This window comes from Pristiophorus japonicus, chromosome 16 (assembly GCF_044704955.1).
Source record: "Pristiophorus japonicus isolate sPriJap1 chromosome 16, sPriJap1.hap1, whole genome shotgun sequence".
Classification (NCBI taxonomy): Eukaryota; Metazoa; Chordata; class Chondrichthyes; family Pristiophoridae; genus Pristiophorus; species Pristiophorus japonicus.
Window position 1 is genome coordinate 20,749,928 of NC_091992.1, and position 18,215 is coordinate 20,768,142.

At 40.8% G+C, this 18,215-nt stretch overlaps 1 protein-coding gene across 8 annotated transcripts in view; it reads right to left on the minus strand.

Annotated features, from left to right (window-relative positions):
* The window catches only part of git1 (G protein-coupled receptor kinase interacting ArfGAP 1), a 184,119-nt gene that overhangs the window by 70,386 nt on the left and 95,518 nt on the right, over positions 1 to 18,215 (minus strand). For 4 of the 8 annotated variants that reach the window (XM_070857096.1, XM_070857095.1, XM_070857099.1 and 1 more), the window contains exons 7-9: positions 15,471 to 15,565; positions 12,263 to 12,305; positions 1,306 to 1,332 (exon numbers count right to left, since the gene is read on the minus strand). In XM_070857096.1, coding sequence (XP_070713197.1) covers positions 1,306 to 1,332; positions 12,263 to 12,305; positions 15,471 to 15,565 — 165 coding nt within the window. The remainder of the gene's footprint in view (positions 1 to 1,305; positions 1,333 to 12,262; positions 12,306 to 15,470; positions 15,566 to 18,215) is intronic. The other 4 variants (XM_070857098.1, XM_070857094.1, XM_070857097.1 and 1 more) reach the window with 1 other exon arrangement.

Sequence of the window (18,215 nt, forward strand, 5' to 3'; positions counted from 1 at the left end):
AAAGGGCAGAGATGGAGCTTTAAAGCTTCCAGATTTTTTCCATTTTGAATTTGGCAGTTTATAGTGCTTTCTTTAAAACATTCAATGACAGCCTGTTTCCAAACTAAGTGATGGTATTTACACTCAAAATGTAACCAGCTTATACTCTGTTTAAACGAACATTTACATTGTGCTTTTGCCACCTCCAGCAGCAATTCTTTAAATACAAGGGGGAAGGGGGGCGGGGGGGGGGGGGGGGGTTTGCTAACAGCAGTGACACAGAGCATCATTTCAAGAGATGGCTTCTCCTCTTATCACTGGTAGAAGCACTTTGAATAGCAACATAAACAGCTGTCACTGTTTTCCTGGATATAAGTGAGCAGTTTTTATATTGGTAACCTGTATAGACCTTCAGCATTCAGGAGACGTCTGTGGTCAAAAGGCGAAAGTTGTAATCTTGACATTTAGACAACCACTCTCCACTTCAGCTGCACAATCTGTATTAGCTGCTATTGCAGTAGATTTTACCAGGCCCAAGTTTCACAGGCTGTAGACAAAAGTTCAAGTTCTACCACAGCCCGAATCTCCGATTCACCAGGCATACACAAAATTGTTGACATCACTTCAGTGTCATTCCTCCAAGTAGGAAAACAATGTTATCTCTCAACAGAGCGTGGAGAATCATTAGTTCCAAACCGTGGGCAAACTCAACATTCTGCCAAATTCTCAAGCTAAAGAAACAGACTACAGCCAGAGCTAATGGAGGCATCAAAAAGGACAGAAAGTGAATGCAATTTCTTTATTTTTAAGGGGGTGGGTGGGTGGGGGCAGGAAATAGGGGAGCGATTCCAGAGAATTAGTTGGAGGGCTTGAATAAAATTCAAGAAAATCACTTACAAAAAGGCAACCATGTTCAAGAAACCATTTTTAACTGAACCAATTCCTTTCTTTAACTCCTCTCTTCACAAGAAAGGTCAGATTTTAAGTGTATTAATCTCACATTCTATTATTAGGATGAACATTGAATGTGGCAATATCCAGAAGATTTTATAAAATAATTATTGTGAGGCAATGCGAAATTGAACATGAAGTACCTGTCAAAGTTAGAAGACAGCACGATGTACAGAGGTACTTCAGATAACGAAGCTATTTAGAAGAGCACATCAATTCAAACATGAGCATGCCAACTACTGACCAGTGGGCCCCTCTATGTTATACTTTGTCAAGCAACAAATCACAGGCAAGAAATACAGAGAAGCACAGTTCTAAGCTGAGATAATATTGGCACACTTTGTAAACAAATGGAAGAGCTAAATGAAAAAATACCTCTGGGTCATGCATTTTTGCCGTGTTCTATTTTCCAAGGAATGCAAAGGAGGAAAAACAGGAACATTTGTTAGAATAAGCAACCCATGACAACTCAAGGTGCCACCAGACTGAATATTTGTGGATCTCTTGTTACTTTCACGTCTAAACACATCTCCTTCTCATGAGGCACGGACAGATTCTGATATAAAATGGCTCAATCAATGCAATAACGGTGTTGCATTAATGCTGAAAACAGTAAGGGTGCAATTTATAGTTAACTTCAACAACAAAAAGTTACTGCCTGACTAGTTGCATCCATGTTTTAGGCTTTAAAAATATATACCTAGAACTCATCATCCATTACAACTGTACAATACACCAATGTACACTACATGCTCACTCCACTATATTCACCCAGACTTTCAAGCCCATTTACATGGGACTCGAGTTCATAAGTAATTCAAGCATACTTCAGCAATGTACTGCCAAGTTCAGGCTATTAGAATTTTCAAAACCATTTAAATGAAGAGCTTTTAACAGTCAGATAGAGAAATTTATGATTCACAGGAAACTATGGCCATCATTACAAATAATTGGAGAATGACAGGTTATAAATAGACTGGTTTAACTATTTATCCAACAACAACACCAGGTGTTAAATCAAATCTGAGTCCAGTCAGTATAAACACAAGAAAGGGAATCTTACGCATGGCATGCCTACTCTTTCCCCAACCCCAAAATACAAAGTTTTGTTTGATTAGTTTTAGTTCATAAAGAAATTACATTTTGTGTAAATTGGACTACTTAAAAAGGGGCACCAGGAAAAATCTTTTCACACATCGACCCAGATTTTGATACACCGTCTGCCGTTAGTTAGACTTGCTCTTGCAGGTATAGGCTTTTAAATGTTTTGCGTGGCAAGTTGCTGAAAGTGCGAGCTGATGTTTGTAAACAAGGTATTTGGGACCCAAGCGAACAGGACAAGCCACTTGGTATTTCCTTAACCAATCAGATTGAAGTATTGTGAAGTAAACCGTGCAAAGATAAGGAAGTGTAAATTAGAGTGGGTGAATTCAATGGCAAATTGAGAGGGGACACACAAAAAGGAAAACTTTTTTTTTTATAAAGTATTTAATTTGACACGACATTTTAAAAATATTCAACAATTAATACCTTGAGGAATGAGACTCCATATTTGTAATAAGTTTCAGTGCAAGGAAGGTTCATTGGCAGTAATTAACACATTACAAGGGTCCTTAGACTTGAAATGGCAAGACTTTATTTTCTGTGGTGGGTTTAGTTTGTACCCACCAGACAAATACAGCAACTTCATGCTGTTCAATGCATTTCAATGGTGAGGTAGACAACGAGATGCCGTTTTCACGAAGCTAATGGCAGAGAGCCACAACTCATAGATAGCAACTTTTGGATATTCGAGTTTAACTGCGCATCTGCCCCGCGCCTGAAATTGCTGTGCCATTTGCGCATAAATAACGGCAAGCCCCATTAGCCTCATTTATTTTGAGCACAAAATCTGGCCCATTATTGTGTGCTCATTAAACACAATGAAATTAATCATGTCAAGATATAGAATTGCACAAAGGACAAATTATGCTTCTGGCTCTTCTCCCTATCCCCCACAAAAAAGCATGCCAAACATTTTTTCTCAGAAGATACTGTTACATTAAGAAATCTAAGGAATTCAAAAATCACTTGCTCTTTATAGATCATCTCAACCGCAGGTTACTCTTATGACCTTGGGGAAAGTTCAGCTGCCCATCCAGCTCAAAGACCCATTGAAGACCACATATGGAAAACATACACTATTAAAGCAAGATACAAATTAACTTGTTAAAACATGATTAAGTCTTATTTTCAGAGAACAAACACAAACTTAATCAGGATTGGATTTTAATCAGGGACAATACACAGGAGGAAGAACAAAAGAAAAAAACTTGCATTTATATAGCGCCTTTCACAAACACCGGACGTTTCAAAGTGCTTTACAGCCAATGAAGTACTTATGGAGTGTAGTCACTGTTGTAATGTGGGAAACATGCCAGCTAATTTGCGCACAGCAAGCTCCTACAAACAGCAATGTGATAATGACCAGATAATTTGTTTTCGTGATGTTGATTGAGAGATAATTATTGGTCAGGACACTGGGGATAACTCCCCTGCTCTTCTTCGAAGTAGTGCCATGGGATATTTTACGTCCACCTGAGAGCGCTTGGTTTAACGTCTCATCTGAAAGGCGCACCTCCGACAGATCTGCACTGGAGCGTCAGCCTAGATTTATGTGCTCAAGTCCCTGGAGTGTGACTTGAACCTACAACCTTCTGACTCAGAGGGGAGTGTGCTACCCACTGAGCCACGGCTGAGAAAGGGTGCAAAGCACCGTGCTCTATGGCATAATTTCAAGGCACAGGCTTTTTGATAAAATACTGAAAATAAATTTTGTGCACATCACTCGATATTACCTTGCTTAGTAAATACAATTAAATGAGAGAGAATAGTTTCAAGACGTGCTAAAAGCATCTAATGTCTGTTTATTGGTCAGCGATGTTTTGCCAAATACTGTGAGGAGGCATTTATGATTCGATATTGGCTGAGAATTTCCACTTCTATGTTTGCCAACCCGTGATTTTCTGCCCAGCAAAGTGAGTTCACAGGCTGGGGATGTAAGAGTGGATAAATCCATGGCCACTTTTCCCCCAAGCTATCAAATGGTATTTTACAGCCATAAACATCCCATCTTTCTAGTGATTATAAAATTTTGGTTTTGATTTTATGTAAAGTTTAATCTTTCAGAATTATTCACCAGATTTTTAAATAGCTTCAGGAAATGGAGAATCTAGTCAGGAGTGTGATGCACTGGTCTTTCACAAAAGTTACTACCATTACTAATTTAATGTGGATGCTCTGAAGTGTAAAGTTTTAAATAACTGAAATGGATCCAAAAGTGGACAGCATGGTGTGAAGGCAGTTCTAAAATCTGTATGTTATATTATACCTTGTTACTGCAAAATAAATGATTCATTAGAATTTTCATAAAAGCAGTAAATCATGTTAAATGAATGGATGAAGTTAGGTAATCAAGTGTCCACTTCCAGTAGCTCATTCCATGACTATACTGCATGTGGCCACGAGATGGCAGAACAGTTAATATTTTCCCTCAATTCAGTTCAGCCTTCAAAACAGAAAATGCTAGAAATGTTTTTGTTTTGGAATTCCAACATTTTTTTTTTTTGCTTTAGGATCTGCTCCAAACTGCCCGCCTTTTCCAAACATGTTCGATCAACTGTTCAAATAACATAACCTGAGGGGAGGGGGCTGCTATGGGGGTGCGGGTTTTCATTTAAGTCAATGTATTAAATGAAAGATTATGTTTCTTTAGGCCCCGATTTCAACTCCAGCTGGTTTCCCCGCTCAGGTCGGTGTTAAAATTACAGTCGGGTCTCAATGATGTTACTGGGCCACAACATGCAGACCCTGTTGGCTCCGGGCACGTGTCCTTGCTGCCTGCTCAGAAGATTTTTTAAATTGCAGGTGTTGGGGTAAAAAGATTTCTCTTCCTCTAGGTGGTCTCCCTGATATAAGGAATCGACACCTGCCCGTATTGTATAGCGACCACGGAATCACTCAAGACGAAACCTCGGTTAGCCGGTTTTTATTTAAACATGCTCGGGAAGGTTCCGATGAACACTTTCCCGATCAGAGGTTTTACAATTACAATTCTACAGTTTTGCGAGTTGTGCGACCCTCTTACAGAACCACCGATTGGCCTACTGCTTAGACTGGCTCTGAGTGGTTCTCCCCCCCACCTGTTCATCTCCCATGGTGTCAACTTTGCCTCAGTTTTTCATGATGTGTTGATCCAGGATGGTGCCTCCTTATCTATCTCCCAAGAACTCTAGTCAAAACTACCAGTCACTATGTTCCCAAACATTTGTGTCCTTGTTCTGTATTGAATGAGTGTTCTAAGGTTAATCCGACGGATGGTTCATTACCCATCAGGCTTCGCTATTCCCCTCTTACTAGCCCAATATAAGCGAGTGTATGAGCGTGCTTTACATACGTAAGCGGGTTATACATAATCGGTCAATATTACAATCCATACCGTAAGACAGAAGAACTCCTGATTCCTCAAAATCTCCTAACACTGATAAGCCCTTGTAATCTGGACCATCTTACACATCAGATCAATTCACTACCTTCAGTATCTCCAGTCATGACCTTCGATCTGTCTCCACTCTAGGGGCCGTTTTTTATCCCCTTACACAGGTGTTGCGATCATGGCGACTTTCGGACAGGCAAGAGCCAGAGTGATTGTAATGGCCCACCTACCAGGTTTCTGGTGAGCGAACAGAGTTAAAATGGCCCCCCAGATAATTTTACAGCACATAACACTTGTGCCAAGTTTCTGAAAGAGCAATTCACTTAGACCCTTGCCCCATCCCTGTTAAAACAGAATCATAGAATTTTGTTTTGGTAGTTTTAGTAAGAGTACTTTTTAAACTAATCTTGAATCTTAATCTTGAATTTGGTTATTTTGCCTATAAAGATAGTATGGTTAATACTTTAATACACCCTAATGAGTGTCTGGAGAGAAAACAAACATGTTGGGGGGGGAAAACAAAGTATTTTTTAATCAGAGGAGGGAGGTGAAGGTGGGTGAGGTGAGGGGGAAGGAGGATGAAGAGTGAGGGGGAAAAGGGGGTGGGAGGGAGGGAGGAAGGGGGCAAAAGGCACTGTCCAAAAGCCAAGTTTCATGGTCAATGGGTATAATATCAGTGGAATGCTGCAACCACTCACCATTTCTAATGGATATACTAGTCAATCTCCCACAGGTTTTTCCACACGGAATCAAGACCAAAGGCACCATTAGGGAAACGGGAGGAGGAGTTAAGAGGAGGAGAGAAAAGTAGGAGGTTGGAAGGAAGTAGTGGCGAAATGAAGAGAACGGACATGGCGCTGTGTGTTTCAGATGGGGGAAGGGGAAAATTAGAGGAGAAATCATAGGATAGGTCTTATTTCTGCTTCAGCAGTGAGTGGTTGTCATCTGCTAACCACTGGGAGGGAGGTTGGGTTCCAGCTGGCACTTTGTATCTCCGCTGGGAAGAGGAATATTCCAATTGTCTCCCAGTGGATTGTGGGAGTGGCAGCGGGGATTCCTAGTTACCTTTTTCAGCTTGCTTCGCTCGCACGCTAGTTTTCAGTCTTTATTTCCTGTTCGTTTATGGGCCCTCATTCTTCGGTTCTTAGCTTCCAAGTACAGTGACCCTTATTTGGGACTCATCACTTCCCTTTTGCTGAACCTTAAAACTTGCTCTCTTCAGTTCTGCTACTTTGGTTCCCCGTTCAGCTATGGGGTTAGCAACGCCATCTTTTCCATTGACACATTTGGCTGCAACTTTCCCAGACAACTGACTTGATGAACTCCTTTCCGATTGAAATGTGCTTTTTTAAAAATCCATGAGTTATTCGATTGATCTCCCCATGAAACTTTAACATGTTGGCTTGGAATGAGAATTTCTACATTTTTCCTTTGGGTGATTCGGTCACTAACTTTATGCTCACAGCATCCTCCACAGGTGCAATCCCTTAGAACTGTTGAGACCAGTCACCGTTTTTGATATATTATAGCTATATTTATATATACAGATATATTGCACATGGAATAATGCTCAAAACTCATTCCATAATGTAACACTTTTATATGAATCTAATTTTATTACATTTAACCAATATAACTATAACACCAACGTAATGGGGAGAGAGAGAGAGAGAGAGAGAGAGAGAGAGAGAGAGAGAGAGAGAGAGAGAGAGAGATAGATAGATAGATTTCCTCCTCTACTGTTTCCTCAGGAGGCTTTGTGCACTATTAAAATTCAACTTTTCAAAATTAAATTAGGTGAGATAAGTTGATGCCAGTTTGTGAGACACAGATTCTAACACCTATGAGACAGAAAGAGAAAGGTAGAGAATATCACCGGCTTTTCTAACAGTCAGGTGGAGATAATTTGTTGGCTTCAAAGTTCTCACTGCCTCTCGTGTTTTTTAAAAATATTCAATATAAATTGTACCTCATTAAGTTGGCTCCTTCAAAATAATTTTAAAAGCTACTGGCAGAATTGGCTAAAAGCTGAAGAATAATATTTCATAATTGCATATGACTATACACTAGTTACATCCTGCGAAATTCAGTACACTGCACATGTTCAGGCTGCACAATCCAAATTCAGCTCAGTCACAGCTTTAAGCAAAAATACCCAAGTTTTCAGCCAGACTTTTCAGAAAGGCTGAGGCCTTTGAGTAAAATCTTTAAAAAGAAAAAAAGACTTGCATTTATGTATAGTCTTTCACGACCATCGGACATCCCAAAACACTTTACAGCCAAAAAAGTACTTTTGAAGTGTAGTCACTGTTGTAATGTAGGAAATGCCAATTTGCGTACAAGCAAGCCCCCACAAACAGCAATGTGATAATGACCAAATAATCTGTTTTTGTTAAGTTGATGGAGGGATAAATATTGGCCAGGACACCGGGGATAATTCCCCTGCTCTTTGTCAAAATAGTGTCATGGGATCTTTTACATCCACTTGAGAGAGTAAACTCTAAACTAGACGAGGTTTAACGCCTCATATCCAAAAGACAGCACTTCCAACAGTGCAACACTGCCTCAGAACTGCACTGGAGAGTCAGCCTAGATTTTTGTGCTCTAGTCTCTGGAGTGGGACATGAACCCGCAACCTTCTGATTTAGAGGCATTAAAAGAAAACATAACACAATAAATAACTTATTTTTGAAGTTTATTTGAAACCTCATTTTGGACATTAGGAATTTCAGTTAAAGAAAATAAATGCAGTTGAAAAAGTATTTCAGAAAGCAATTTAAGCAATGAGAACCCGGTGGTCAAACTGCACAAATCACAGGATGATATACTCTTGCTATAAGATAGCAGCTATTGTGTCACATAGTGACACCTTTAACATTGAAACGGCCGATCACGAGTAGTAATGAAACACATTCCCCATATACCAAATTTAATACAATAGATACTTTCAACATCTTCACAACAATGTAAAATATGAGAACTTAATTTGGCCATTTTAAATGAATGTATTTTTAAAAGGAGACTTATTCTTAATATAACCTTATGTTTTAAACATTTTTTCCTGGTTACTCCAGAGAACCTTACACAACATCAGCTTGACAGGGAAAGCAGAACCAGTGAGTACCAGTCAGTCACATGGAAGAAAACAGGATGAAAGGAAATTTATGCTGTTTTAGCTTTCCCCACTTTAAACATTCACTCCCTCCACCACTGGCACACCGTGGGTGCAGTGTGCATCATCTACAAGATGCACTGCAGCAACTCGTTAAAGCTTCTTCGGCAGTACCTCCCAAACCCACAACTTCTACCATCTAGAAGGACATGGGCAGCAGGTGGATGGAAACACCATCACCTCCAAGTTCCCCTCCAAGTCACACACCATCCTGACTTGAAAATATATCGTCATTCCTTCATCGTCGCTGGGTCAACACACTGGAACTCCCTCCATATAAGTACTGTGGGAGTACCTTCACCACACAGACTGCAGCAGTTTAAGGCGACGGCGTACGACCACCTTCTCAAGAGCAATTAGGGATGTGCAGTAAATGCTGGCCTTGCCAACTACGCCCACATCATGTGTATGAATAAAAGTAAAAAAAACAATTGAAGAGAATGTTCTAAAAGGTTCAAATATGAGAACGTAATAAAGTGCTGAGAATATGAAAGTTGATGCTGTGGGAGGCAGGTTTACTACATTACAGATATCATGAGCGGCATTGCAAAAATTCAAGCACTGCATAACCTGAGTTACAGTAATTGACAGGAGAGTCATTCAGAGGTTATATTGTTCCAAATTTAACCACTAGAATTTCTATCTGGAACACTACTTAGAAGCTGTTGGGCTGTGTTTTGAAAAGATCCAAGTGTCAGGAGCATAATAATCCAATGGACTCTGGCCACCACAACTGCAGGTAGACAAGATTTAATGTCTATAAATAAACTGCCATGCTGCAACAGAGACAGTGACTCAGACTAAGGAAGAGAATCTGTACTCAGTATTTTAGACTCGTATTTAAACAAGGCTCTACTTTTAATTAATCTTACTCTAGTCTTTTAGGCCTCTTCGTAGCGGACTTTAATTCCCGCCTGACCAGTAGACGATCTGTTCCCAGGCTCTTGGCAATCCGGCTTTTGAGCGAGCTACTGGGCACAGACAACTGTGCTGCCACTACTCCCAATCCAAATAACATAGCTGGCATGGAACTTGCCTTTAAAAAAGTTGAAAGCAAGAAGTAGCCAGTCAAAGCCACCAAGCTCCCATCACATAAAATACATCAAAATAAAACACATTTGAGAGTTCAGATGCACAAATCACAAAGTAACAATGCAGGTTAATAAGGTCATAAAAACGTAAACAAAGTACTGGGGTTCATTTCTAGTGGGATAGAATTGAAAAGCAGAGAAGTTTAAGTTAAACTTGTATAGTACCTTGAGTAGACCACACTTTGGAGTACTGGCCTCCATATTATAAAAAGGATATCGGAGGCAATGAAGAAGGTGCAAAAAAGATTTACTAGAAAGATACCAGAACTTACAGGAAAGATTGAACAGGCTGGGGCCCTGATCTGATAGAGGTATTTCAGATTATGAAAGGTTTGATAGGAAAAATGTTTCCACTTGCAGGGGAGACCAGAACTAGGGGCCATAGATACAAGATAATCACTAATAAATGGAATTTAGGTGAAACTTCTTTACCCAGAGAGTGGTTAGAATGTGGAACTTGCTACCACAAAGAACAGTTGAGGCAAATAGAATAGATGCATTTAAGGAGAAGCTAGATTAAAAAGATGAGGGAGAAAGGAATAGAGGGATATTTTGGTGGGGTTAGATGAAGAAAGGTGTGTGGAGGCTAGTGTTGAGCATCAACGGCATGGACCGGTTTGGCTGAATAGCTCGTTTCTGTGCTGTGAATGCTATGCAAGAGTTCCAACAATATTGTGAACTGAGAAGTTGTCTAACACATCTCATGTCCCACTTCACATCGGATACCATTATGCAGTTGCAGAAAAGACATCGCCTTCCAGTGTTCCTGCAAATATGCATAATTTGAATGCTCTGAAAAAACACAGGAACATTTGAAAAGGTGGTTCTGAACCATCTGAACACTTGTGTGAAGTGAATAAACTGCCTTAAATTGTAAAGAGGCCACTGGAAAATTAGAGAAGTTATTGTACAATTATGTAACAAAAAAATTGCATATCTAAGTGTTTGCAGGGGTGAAGGAGCAGCAAAGCAACAAGAATGGAAGCCAATCAGTGTAGCGCACAGAATGTAAATGCAGAGAATAGAGAAGTCAGAATGGCAGTGAGTGGGGAACCAATTGGTATTATGAAAAGAGATAATTCATTGCAACTGCATACAGATGATCCAGAATGAATGTTAAGTGGAGATGAGAAGTTGCATCTGGAATAAATGTCTGCTTATATTTTGACTGCCACTAATGTGTTTCCTTCAGCAGTTGGAAAAGTGAAGTTCAACTGGGTACTTTCACTATTGTATATAATGCAATGTAATCATGGAAATATTGCCTTTTATTTACGCATCAAAATATAGTTTATATACAAGCTTGAGGGTCTATATTATCAGTTTGAGCTTCTAATTGTACCCAATATCTACTACACAGCAAGAATTTTAAAACATGTTATTGCTATAATTTATTGTACTAACAAGCAATGTTCCTTGTTTAACTCCCATGCAGGCCACTTGCTGGTTTCTCAATGGAAAAACTGTGCACACATGGAAGTTGGAATGGCCTCGCAGCGCAACCCAAAAAAATGAGAGAGAAGAGGGAATATTGTTGACAAGCCTAATAAGATAAGGAATGGAATAGGGAACACCGGTCAAGTGAATCTTAAAAACAGTCAAAGCTACCAATGGGTTAACTTACAAAACAACATTGGAGATTTATTTGTGTATTGGACATCATGTTCTTTATACATCAGCATCAATACTCATTAGCAACTAGAATTTGTAAAATGCAGAAAGCAAAAAAATAAAACTACTACTGTTACTAACCTCAGAATACAACACATGAATGTGACACTATTACTGAGAAAATATTTCAGCACCATGTCAAAATGCAATCAAGAGGGCCAATTCTCAAACTTCTCAGCATTCATTAGAAAGTGATTAATATTGTATTGATCAGCAACTATCTGGTTTTGCAGACTCTAAATAAACCTGTCCAGGCAATCCAACTTTTGAATCTGTTGCAATTGTACATAGAGATTACAGCACAAGACTACTTTAATTTGAGAACCCCACTTTTAGAATTAGAATGGATGTACAGCAGAGATAAAATTTGAAACAGGTTATTGTCGTGTTAAGTTCTGAAAAGGAAGATCACTGTAAACAAAGTACAAATTAGAGAAATGGAAAAAGAACCACCTTTCAAACAGAATGGGATTCTCTGCACTGTGAAAATGATCAAATCTGCATTAGTTCAACTGAAGATACATATACTGCACCCTCAAAGCCTCCTTGATAAAGTGCAACATCCCCATCGCTACCTGGGAATCCCTGGCCCAAGACCGCTCTAAGTGGAGGAAGAGCATCCGGGAGGGCGTAGAGTACCTCAAGTCTCGTCGCCAAGAGCATGCAGAAACCAAGCGCAGACAGCAGAAGGAGCATGCGGCATACCAGACTCCCCACCCACCCTTTCCTTCAACCACTGCCTGTCCCACCTGTGACAGAGACTGTAATTCCCATATTGGACTGTACAGTCACCGGAGAACTCACTTTTAGAGTGGAAGCAAGTCTTGCTCGATTTCAAGGGACTGCCTATGATGATGATGACATATACTGGTTAATTAACTGGTTAATCCCTCAGCTTTAATGTGAAGCAAGATGGAGTCTCACCTGTCAGCCATTTGGGGGATGACATAATGCCCATTTTTATGATCTGTGGAAAAAGAATAAAAACATCAGTGTGGTGCTAATGAACCACAAAGGGATATGGCCTACATCAGGAGAGAGATTGCTTGGCTCTTAACTTGAGTAAACAATTCTTAGAGGAATATTCCAGGCTTCAGCTTCAGTGGAAAGCAAATAGCATTTCCCAGTACTATTAAAGCAGCCTGCCCAATACATATATACCATTAGATAACAAAATAGGACTTAAAAAATGATTGCAACTACAGAACATTTTTTTTTAAAGATGTTTCACTGTAGTTACCTGAAGATATTGCAAAATGTTGCTATTTTTAATACACTATATTCACTCTTGTTGCAAGCTATTGCACAAAATTTAGCCAAGTAAAAGGTTATTGTGCACCAGACCAGCCTTTTTATTGCTATTATTGCTTCCCACTTTATAGAAATTCCCATTTTATCAGTTTGTGAGGAGTGTCCCGAGAGGTTGCAATTAAGCGAGTTATGGTTTTTGGTCACATTTACTGCAGTAGCCAGAAACCAAATAATCTAAATTCAATAGCTTAAAAAAAATTGTCCCAATGTAGATGTGGCCAACGCAGACAAATCTGCATCTACTGGCCATCTTCAGTTGCCACGAGAAGGTGCTGGTGGGCTTTCTCCTTGAACCGCTGCAGTCCTTAAGTTAATGGTGCTCTCACAATGCTGCTGTTAGGTAGAGAATTCCAGGATATTAACCCATCGCCAATGAAGGAACAGCAGTACAAGTCTAAACCAGGATGGCAACTTGAAGGGAAACATTGAAGTAATGACACTCCCATGATCTTGCTGCTTTTGTCGTTCTTGGTGGTAGAGGTTGTGGAGCTGAAAGGTGCTGTTGCAGTAACCTCATCAGGTTGCTGCTGTGCCTCTTGTAGATAGTACATACTCCAGCCACAGTCTCCCAATGGTGGTGGTGGTGGGAATCTCAAGTCTAGTAGCAAGCGTATCAATCAAGTGGACTGATCTGTCCAGGATGGCGTCAAGCTTCTCGAGTGTTGCTGCAGCTACAAAATCCAGATGACGAATAAGTCTTCCATCACGCTCTCGATGAGCCTTGTAGACAGTTAAGAGGCTATGAAGGGGCAGGACGTGAGCTATTCATCACAGAGTATCCTGCTGTTATGTCCTAAGGTAGCTCTCATTTCCCATTATAAACCAGGTATTAGATATATTTTGCATCCTATAGCCTCTCCAATTAAGGCCAATCAATTTAGTGCTGACTTATAAACAGTTTGGTATTGTGGCTCAATCCCCATGAGGAACCGCACTGAGACTGCCAAAATCATCTGCCAAATTTAACCAGCCGACACTAATTTCAAGAGTCTGAAATAAATTAAATGCAGTTCCAAGAGATTACAGTATAGTGGGCTAATCCATTGTATCACCCTGTCCTCTCCACTTCTGATGTTTTAATGTTACATATTATCCTATTATTTTAGGATTGAGAAGCATTACTGGAAAGTAATTGATGCCAAGTCCTGACATGGATAACAATCTACAGTACCACAACAATGAACAGAACTAGTAATCATGGAAAGAAATAAGCCTCTTGCATGAGGCAGTCTCACCTTTATTACCTACATCTCACCCATTAGTCATGTCTGCATAGCTCAGTGGCAATAATGAAGATAGTGATCCAATATCACAACGAGAAGATGAAAATGTCTTTGGCACAATTCGGTAAACATGAACATTTGAATGCCAAAATAAGTATTCCACAACATGAATGCTGAGGAACATTGCATCACGGGCCGTAACAAAATTCTAGGAGTTGGGGAACTTTAGATCCTCACTGATTATGAAGTCATGAAACCCTTTGCTCATGTTGCAGCATTGCAATATGGCTCTGGTTAGCTCAAAATATTCTGCATTGGGAAATACTGAGTTTGGACAAGAAAAGTGAACAGTTATGATGATTTAGTTCTTTGAAGACCAGCATGGATGTTGGTTGGAGGGTGAAATAATTTGAATCTGAATTACTCTCAATAGAGTTCTATTCAACGGCATTACCATCGCCAAATCCCCCACCATCAACATCCTGGGGGTTACCATTGACCAGAAATTTAACTGGACCAGCCACATAAATACTGTGGCAACAAGAGCTGCGGGTCAGAGGCTAGGTATTCTGCAGCGAGTGTTTCACCTCCTGACTCCCCAAAGCCTTTCTACCATCTACAAGGCACAAGTCAGGAGTGTGATGGAACATTGGAGCACCATCACCTGTAAGTTTCCCTCCAAGTTACACACTGTCCTGACTTGCAAATATATCGCCTTTCCTTCTTCATTGCTGGGTCAAAATCTTGGAACTTGCTGCCCAACAGCACTGTGGGAGTACCTTCATCACAAGGACTGCAGCGGTTCAAGACGGCAGCTCACCACCACCTTCTCATGGGCAATTAGGGATGGGCAATAAATGCTGGCCTTGCCAGTAGCGCCAACATACCGGAACGAATAAAAAAAAGTTGCATTTTTTTCCTCCAATAAACTGCAAAATAGTTCTGATACAAAGCAGCTTCTCCTCCTCAGCTCTTACATCAAAATAAATGCTGATTTGAGTCTGAAAAGTGGGGTTTAAAAAAAAAACGCAGTTGACATTTACAGCAGGTTGCTGGCATCAGAAAGGAACAGCACCATGTTGGGTCCTGGATGCTAATCCTGAAGCAGTCAATGGTATGAAGTTCCATAACTGGCTGGCAGCAGAACACCAGGGATGTTGTTTTAGCTAAACATTGAGGTGGTCTGAAACTTAATGCTTTATCGGAGTATGTACATGGACGATCACGTGTACTTGAAAACCATCTATAGAGATTATACAGGATATGCTGCAGGAGTATGAAAAATACGATCGAAATTAAATGAGCTGCTTCACAAATAGGCCACCAAGAGGAGGACATTTGCACGATAGTTTTCATATTGAATTACCCCCTCCAATAGTTCCATTTACAATTACACATTTTTTTTTAAAAGCTTCAGCTGAAAGTTTGTGCTTACAAATTATATTCATTAGTAATTTTTAGGGTGGGGGAAAGAGGGGAATTTGGCAAATGAACCCCTATACAGTTAGTAGCAGTGGTAATTTTTGTATCCCACTTGTATTTGTCCAGTGGCCATATTCATAGTATAAACTTCATTCGACTTTGCAGAAATTACTTACCTGGCCTCCGTCCACAAAGATAAAATGCCAATCTATCTGTAAGTTCATACTGACACTCCACCAGCCTGTCAGCGAGCTCATGGTGATTCGCTTGCCTACCAATGTTAAAGAATAAAGATCACAATTCAGTCACAGGGAGGTGAAAAGAAGAATTCAGCCCATCCTGTGGTCACTTAGCTCTAGATTCAGTACCTTAGATACACACAACATAGCTACAATTTAAATTTTATACATTAAAAAAAAATATATATGTGGTTGCATTTAGGTGTCTAGGTGAATATTCACGCAGCACTAATCAAACTGTCTTTTGTACAAAAATTTACAAATCAATGCTGGAAATCTGAAACAACTAAATGCTGGAAATGCAGTCAGAATCTGAAAGAAGATGGGTCAATTTCAGCTGTAACACGCATTGTTAACCTATCTTTATCCAGATGCTAACTGACCTATTGTGCATTTCATGTTTTTGCTCCTTTATATAGTTGTGGGCTGATAGGCAAACTAGGTTCCTGCCCTCACTGTGCACAAGTTGGTTGGTGCGTTCCCCACATTACAACAGTGACTACACACCAAAAGTACTTAATTGGCTGTAAAGCGCTTTGAGACATCCAGTGGTCGTAAAAGGCGCAATATAAATCCAAGTCTTTCTTCTTTCTTTCTCATGTGAAAGATATCTTTTGACATATGGTCTTTTCAAGGTGCTTTTAAACAGTTTCAGGACTGTGGCCTCCATACAGTGCTCTGATTTTACACCAACAGGGGTCACCTGGCCCTGCTTTTATTTGGAGACACATACAGAGCAACTCACTACATTCACAATTCTAAAAATATCTTTCATCCAAATAGAACTGTGCAACCACATTTTCTTGGTATAAACAAAGCTAAGCTCCAGGAGTTCTGAACCCCTACAGCATAAAGGTGTCTTTAAAAATGATTTACATGAGATCCCTTCAGACTGAACACTCGACTCTGGAAAACTTTTAAAAAAGACTACACTATGTGGATTCTCACTTGCTGCCACTTTTTTTTCCCCCCACGTGTGTTGGCGACCTACTGCACTGAACATTGGTACCGGTACTGAAAATGGTGATGTTATATCGGGCCCAAATTTGGTCCTCCAGTTTTTTTGGCGCAGGAGCAACTTCCTGCGCTCAAAACGGTGCCGAAAAGATATCCCCATATTCTGGCCCCTCTGCCGACTCTCCCGGGGCTTGGCGTGGCGAGTCCATTGGGGGGGGGGGGGGGGGTGGAGCTAGGGCCCTGCGCCGAAAAGAGTGCCGGCAACTATGCATGCGCAGTAGAGCGTTCACGCATGTGCAGTAGCTCCTCCCATGATTGTGATCATGCAAGCCTGCAGCGTGGGGCCCAACGCATCCTGCCCCTATCCCGGCCGAGTGGCCTGCCGCACAGGCCAGCTGTTGCCTTCCCTCGGAGGGAGCAGTCCTCCAATCCCTCGGAGGGAGCAGTCCTAGAAGTCCATGGAGAGAATTCCTGGAAGTCGTCGGAGAGAAAGTCCTGGAAGTCGTTGGAGAGAAGTCGGAGTCGGCCCGCTGACTTCCCGGGCTGAGTTAGGAAGGTAGGACGTAACTTTTATTTTTTATTTATTATTGATGATTTTTATACTGCTTGAATATTGTTGTGAAGGTGTTTAGTACTTTACAAGGACCTCTCTGCTTCCCTCCACCGCACCCCCCCCCCCCCCCACACCCACCCCCCGCATCTCTGGCTGCCTGCGCTAATTTCTTAACTCTCCGCAAGGGTTTTCTGTGCGGCCACAAGTGGCCACATACACTGGCCTAAGTTAGTTTGGAGCAACTATTAGCTGTCCAAACTGGCTTAAATGGCCAAAACAGGCATAGTTGGCTGGTAACGCCCCCTTTTGGGAAAAAATCTTTAAAAAATCCTAACTAACTCACTGGCACAAATTAAATGTGCAGAATGGGGATTTTTAAGATAGTCCTGAAAAATCAAGTTGCTCCAACAAAAAAAACGGAGCAAATTTGGGCCCATAAAGTGGGAATGAATAACCGGATGCCCAAGGCATGCTTTCTCTTTTAAAACCTGTAACATTTTCAGGTCGCAGAAAACTACCGATGTCCTAGGGCGAGTGTTTGCAAGTGCTGTTGGGGAGGGTTTAAACTAATATGGCAGGGAGATGGGAATCTATGCAGGGAGACAGAGGGAAGTAAAATGGGGGCAGAAGCAAAAGGTAGAAAGGAGATAAGGAAAAGTGGAGGGCAGAGAAATCAAAGGCAACAATCAAAAAGGGCCACATTACAATTCTAAAAGAATTCTAATGTTAAAAAAACAAGCCTGAAGGCTCTGTGTCTCAATGCAAGGAGCATTCTTAATAAGGTGGATGAATTAACTGCGCAGATAGCTGTTAACGGATGTGATGTAATTGGGATTACGGAGACATGGCTCCAGGGTGACCAAGGCTGGGAACTCAACATCCAAGGGTATCAATATTCAGGAAAGATAGACAAAGGAAAAGGTGGTGGGGTAGTGTTGCTGGTTAAAGAGGAGATTAACACAATAGTAAGGAAGGACATTAGCTTGGATGATGTGGAATCTGTATGGATAGAGCTGCGGAACACCAAAGGGCAGAAAAGGCTAGTGGGAGTTGTGTACAGACCACCAAACAGTAGTAGTGAGGTTGGAGATAGCATCAAACAGAAAATTAAGGATGCGTGCAATATGGGCTAACCAAACTGGTAGCAATACGGTGGAGGAGGATTTCCTGGC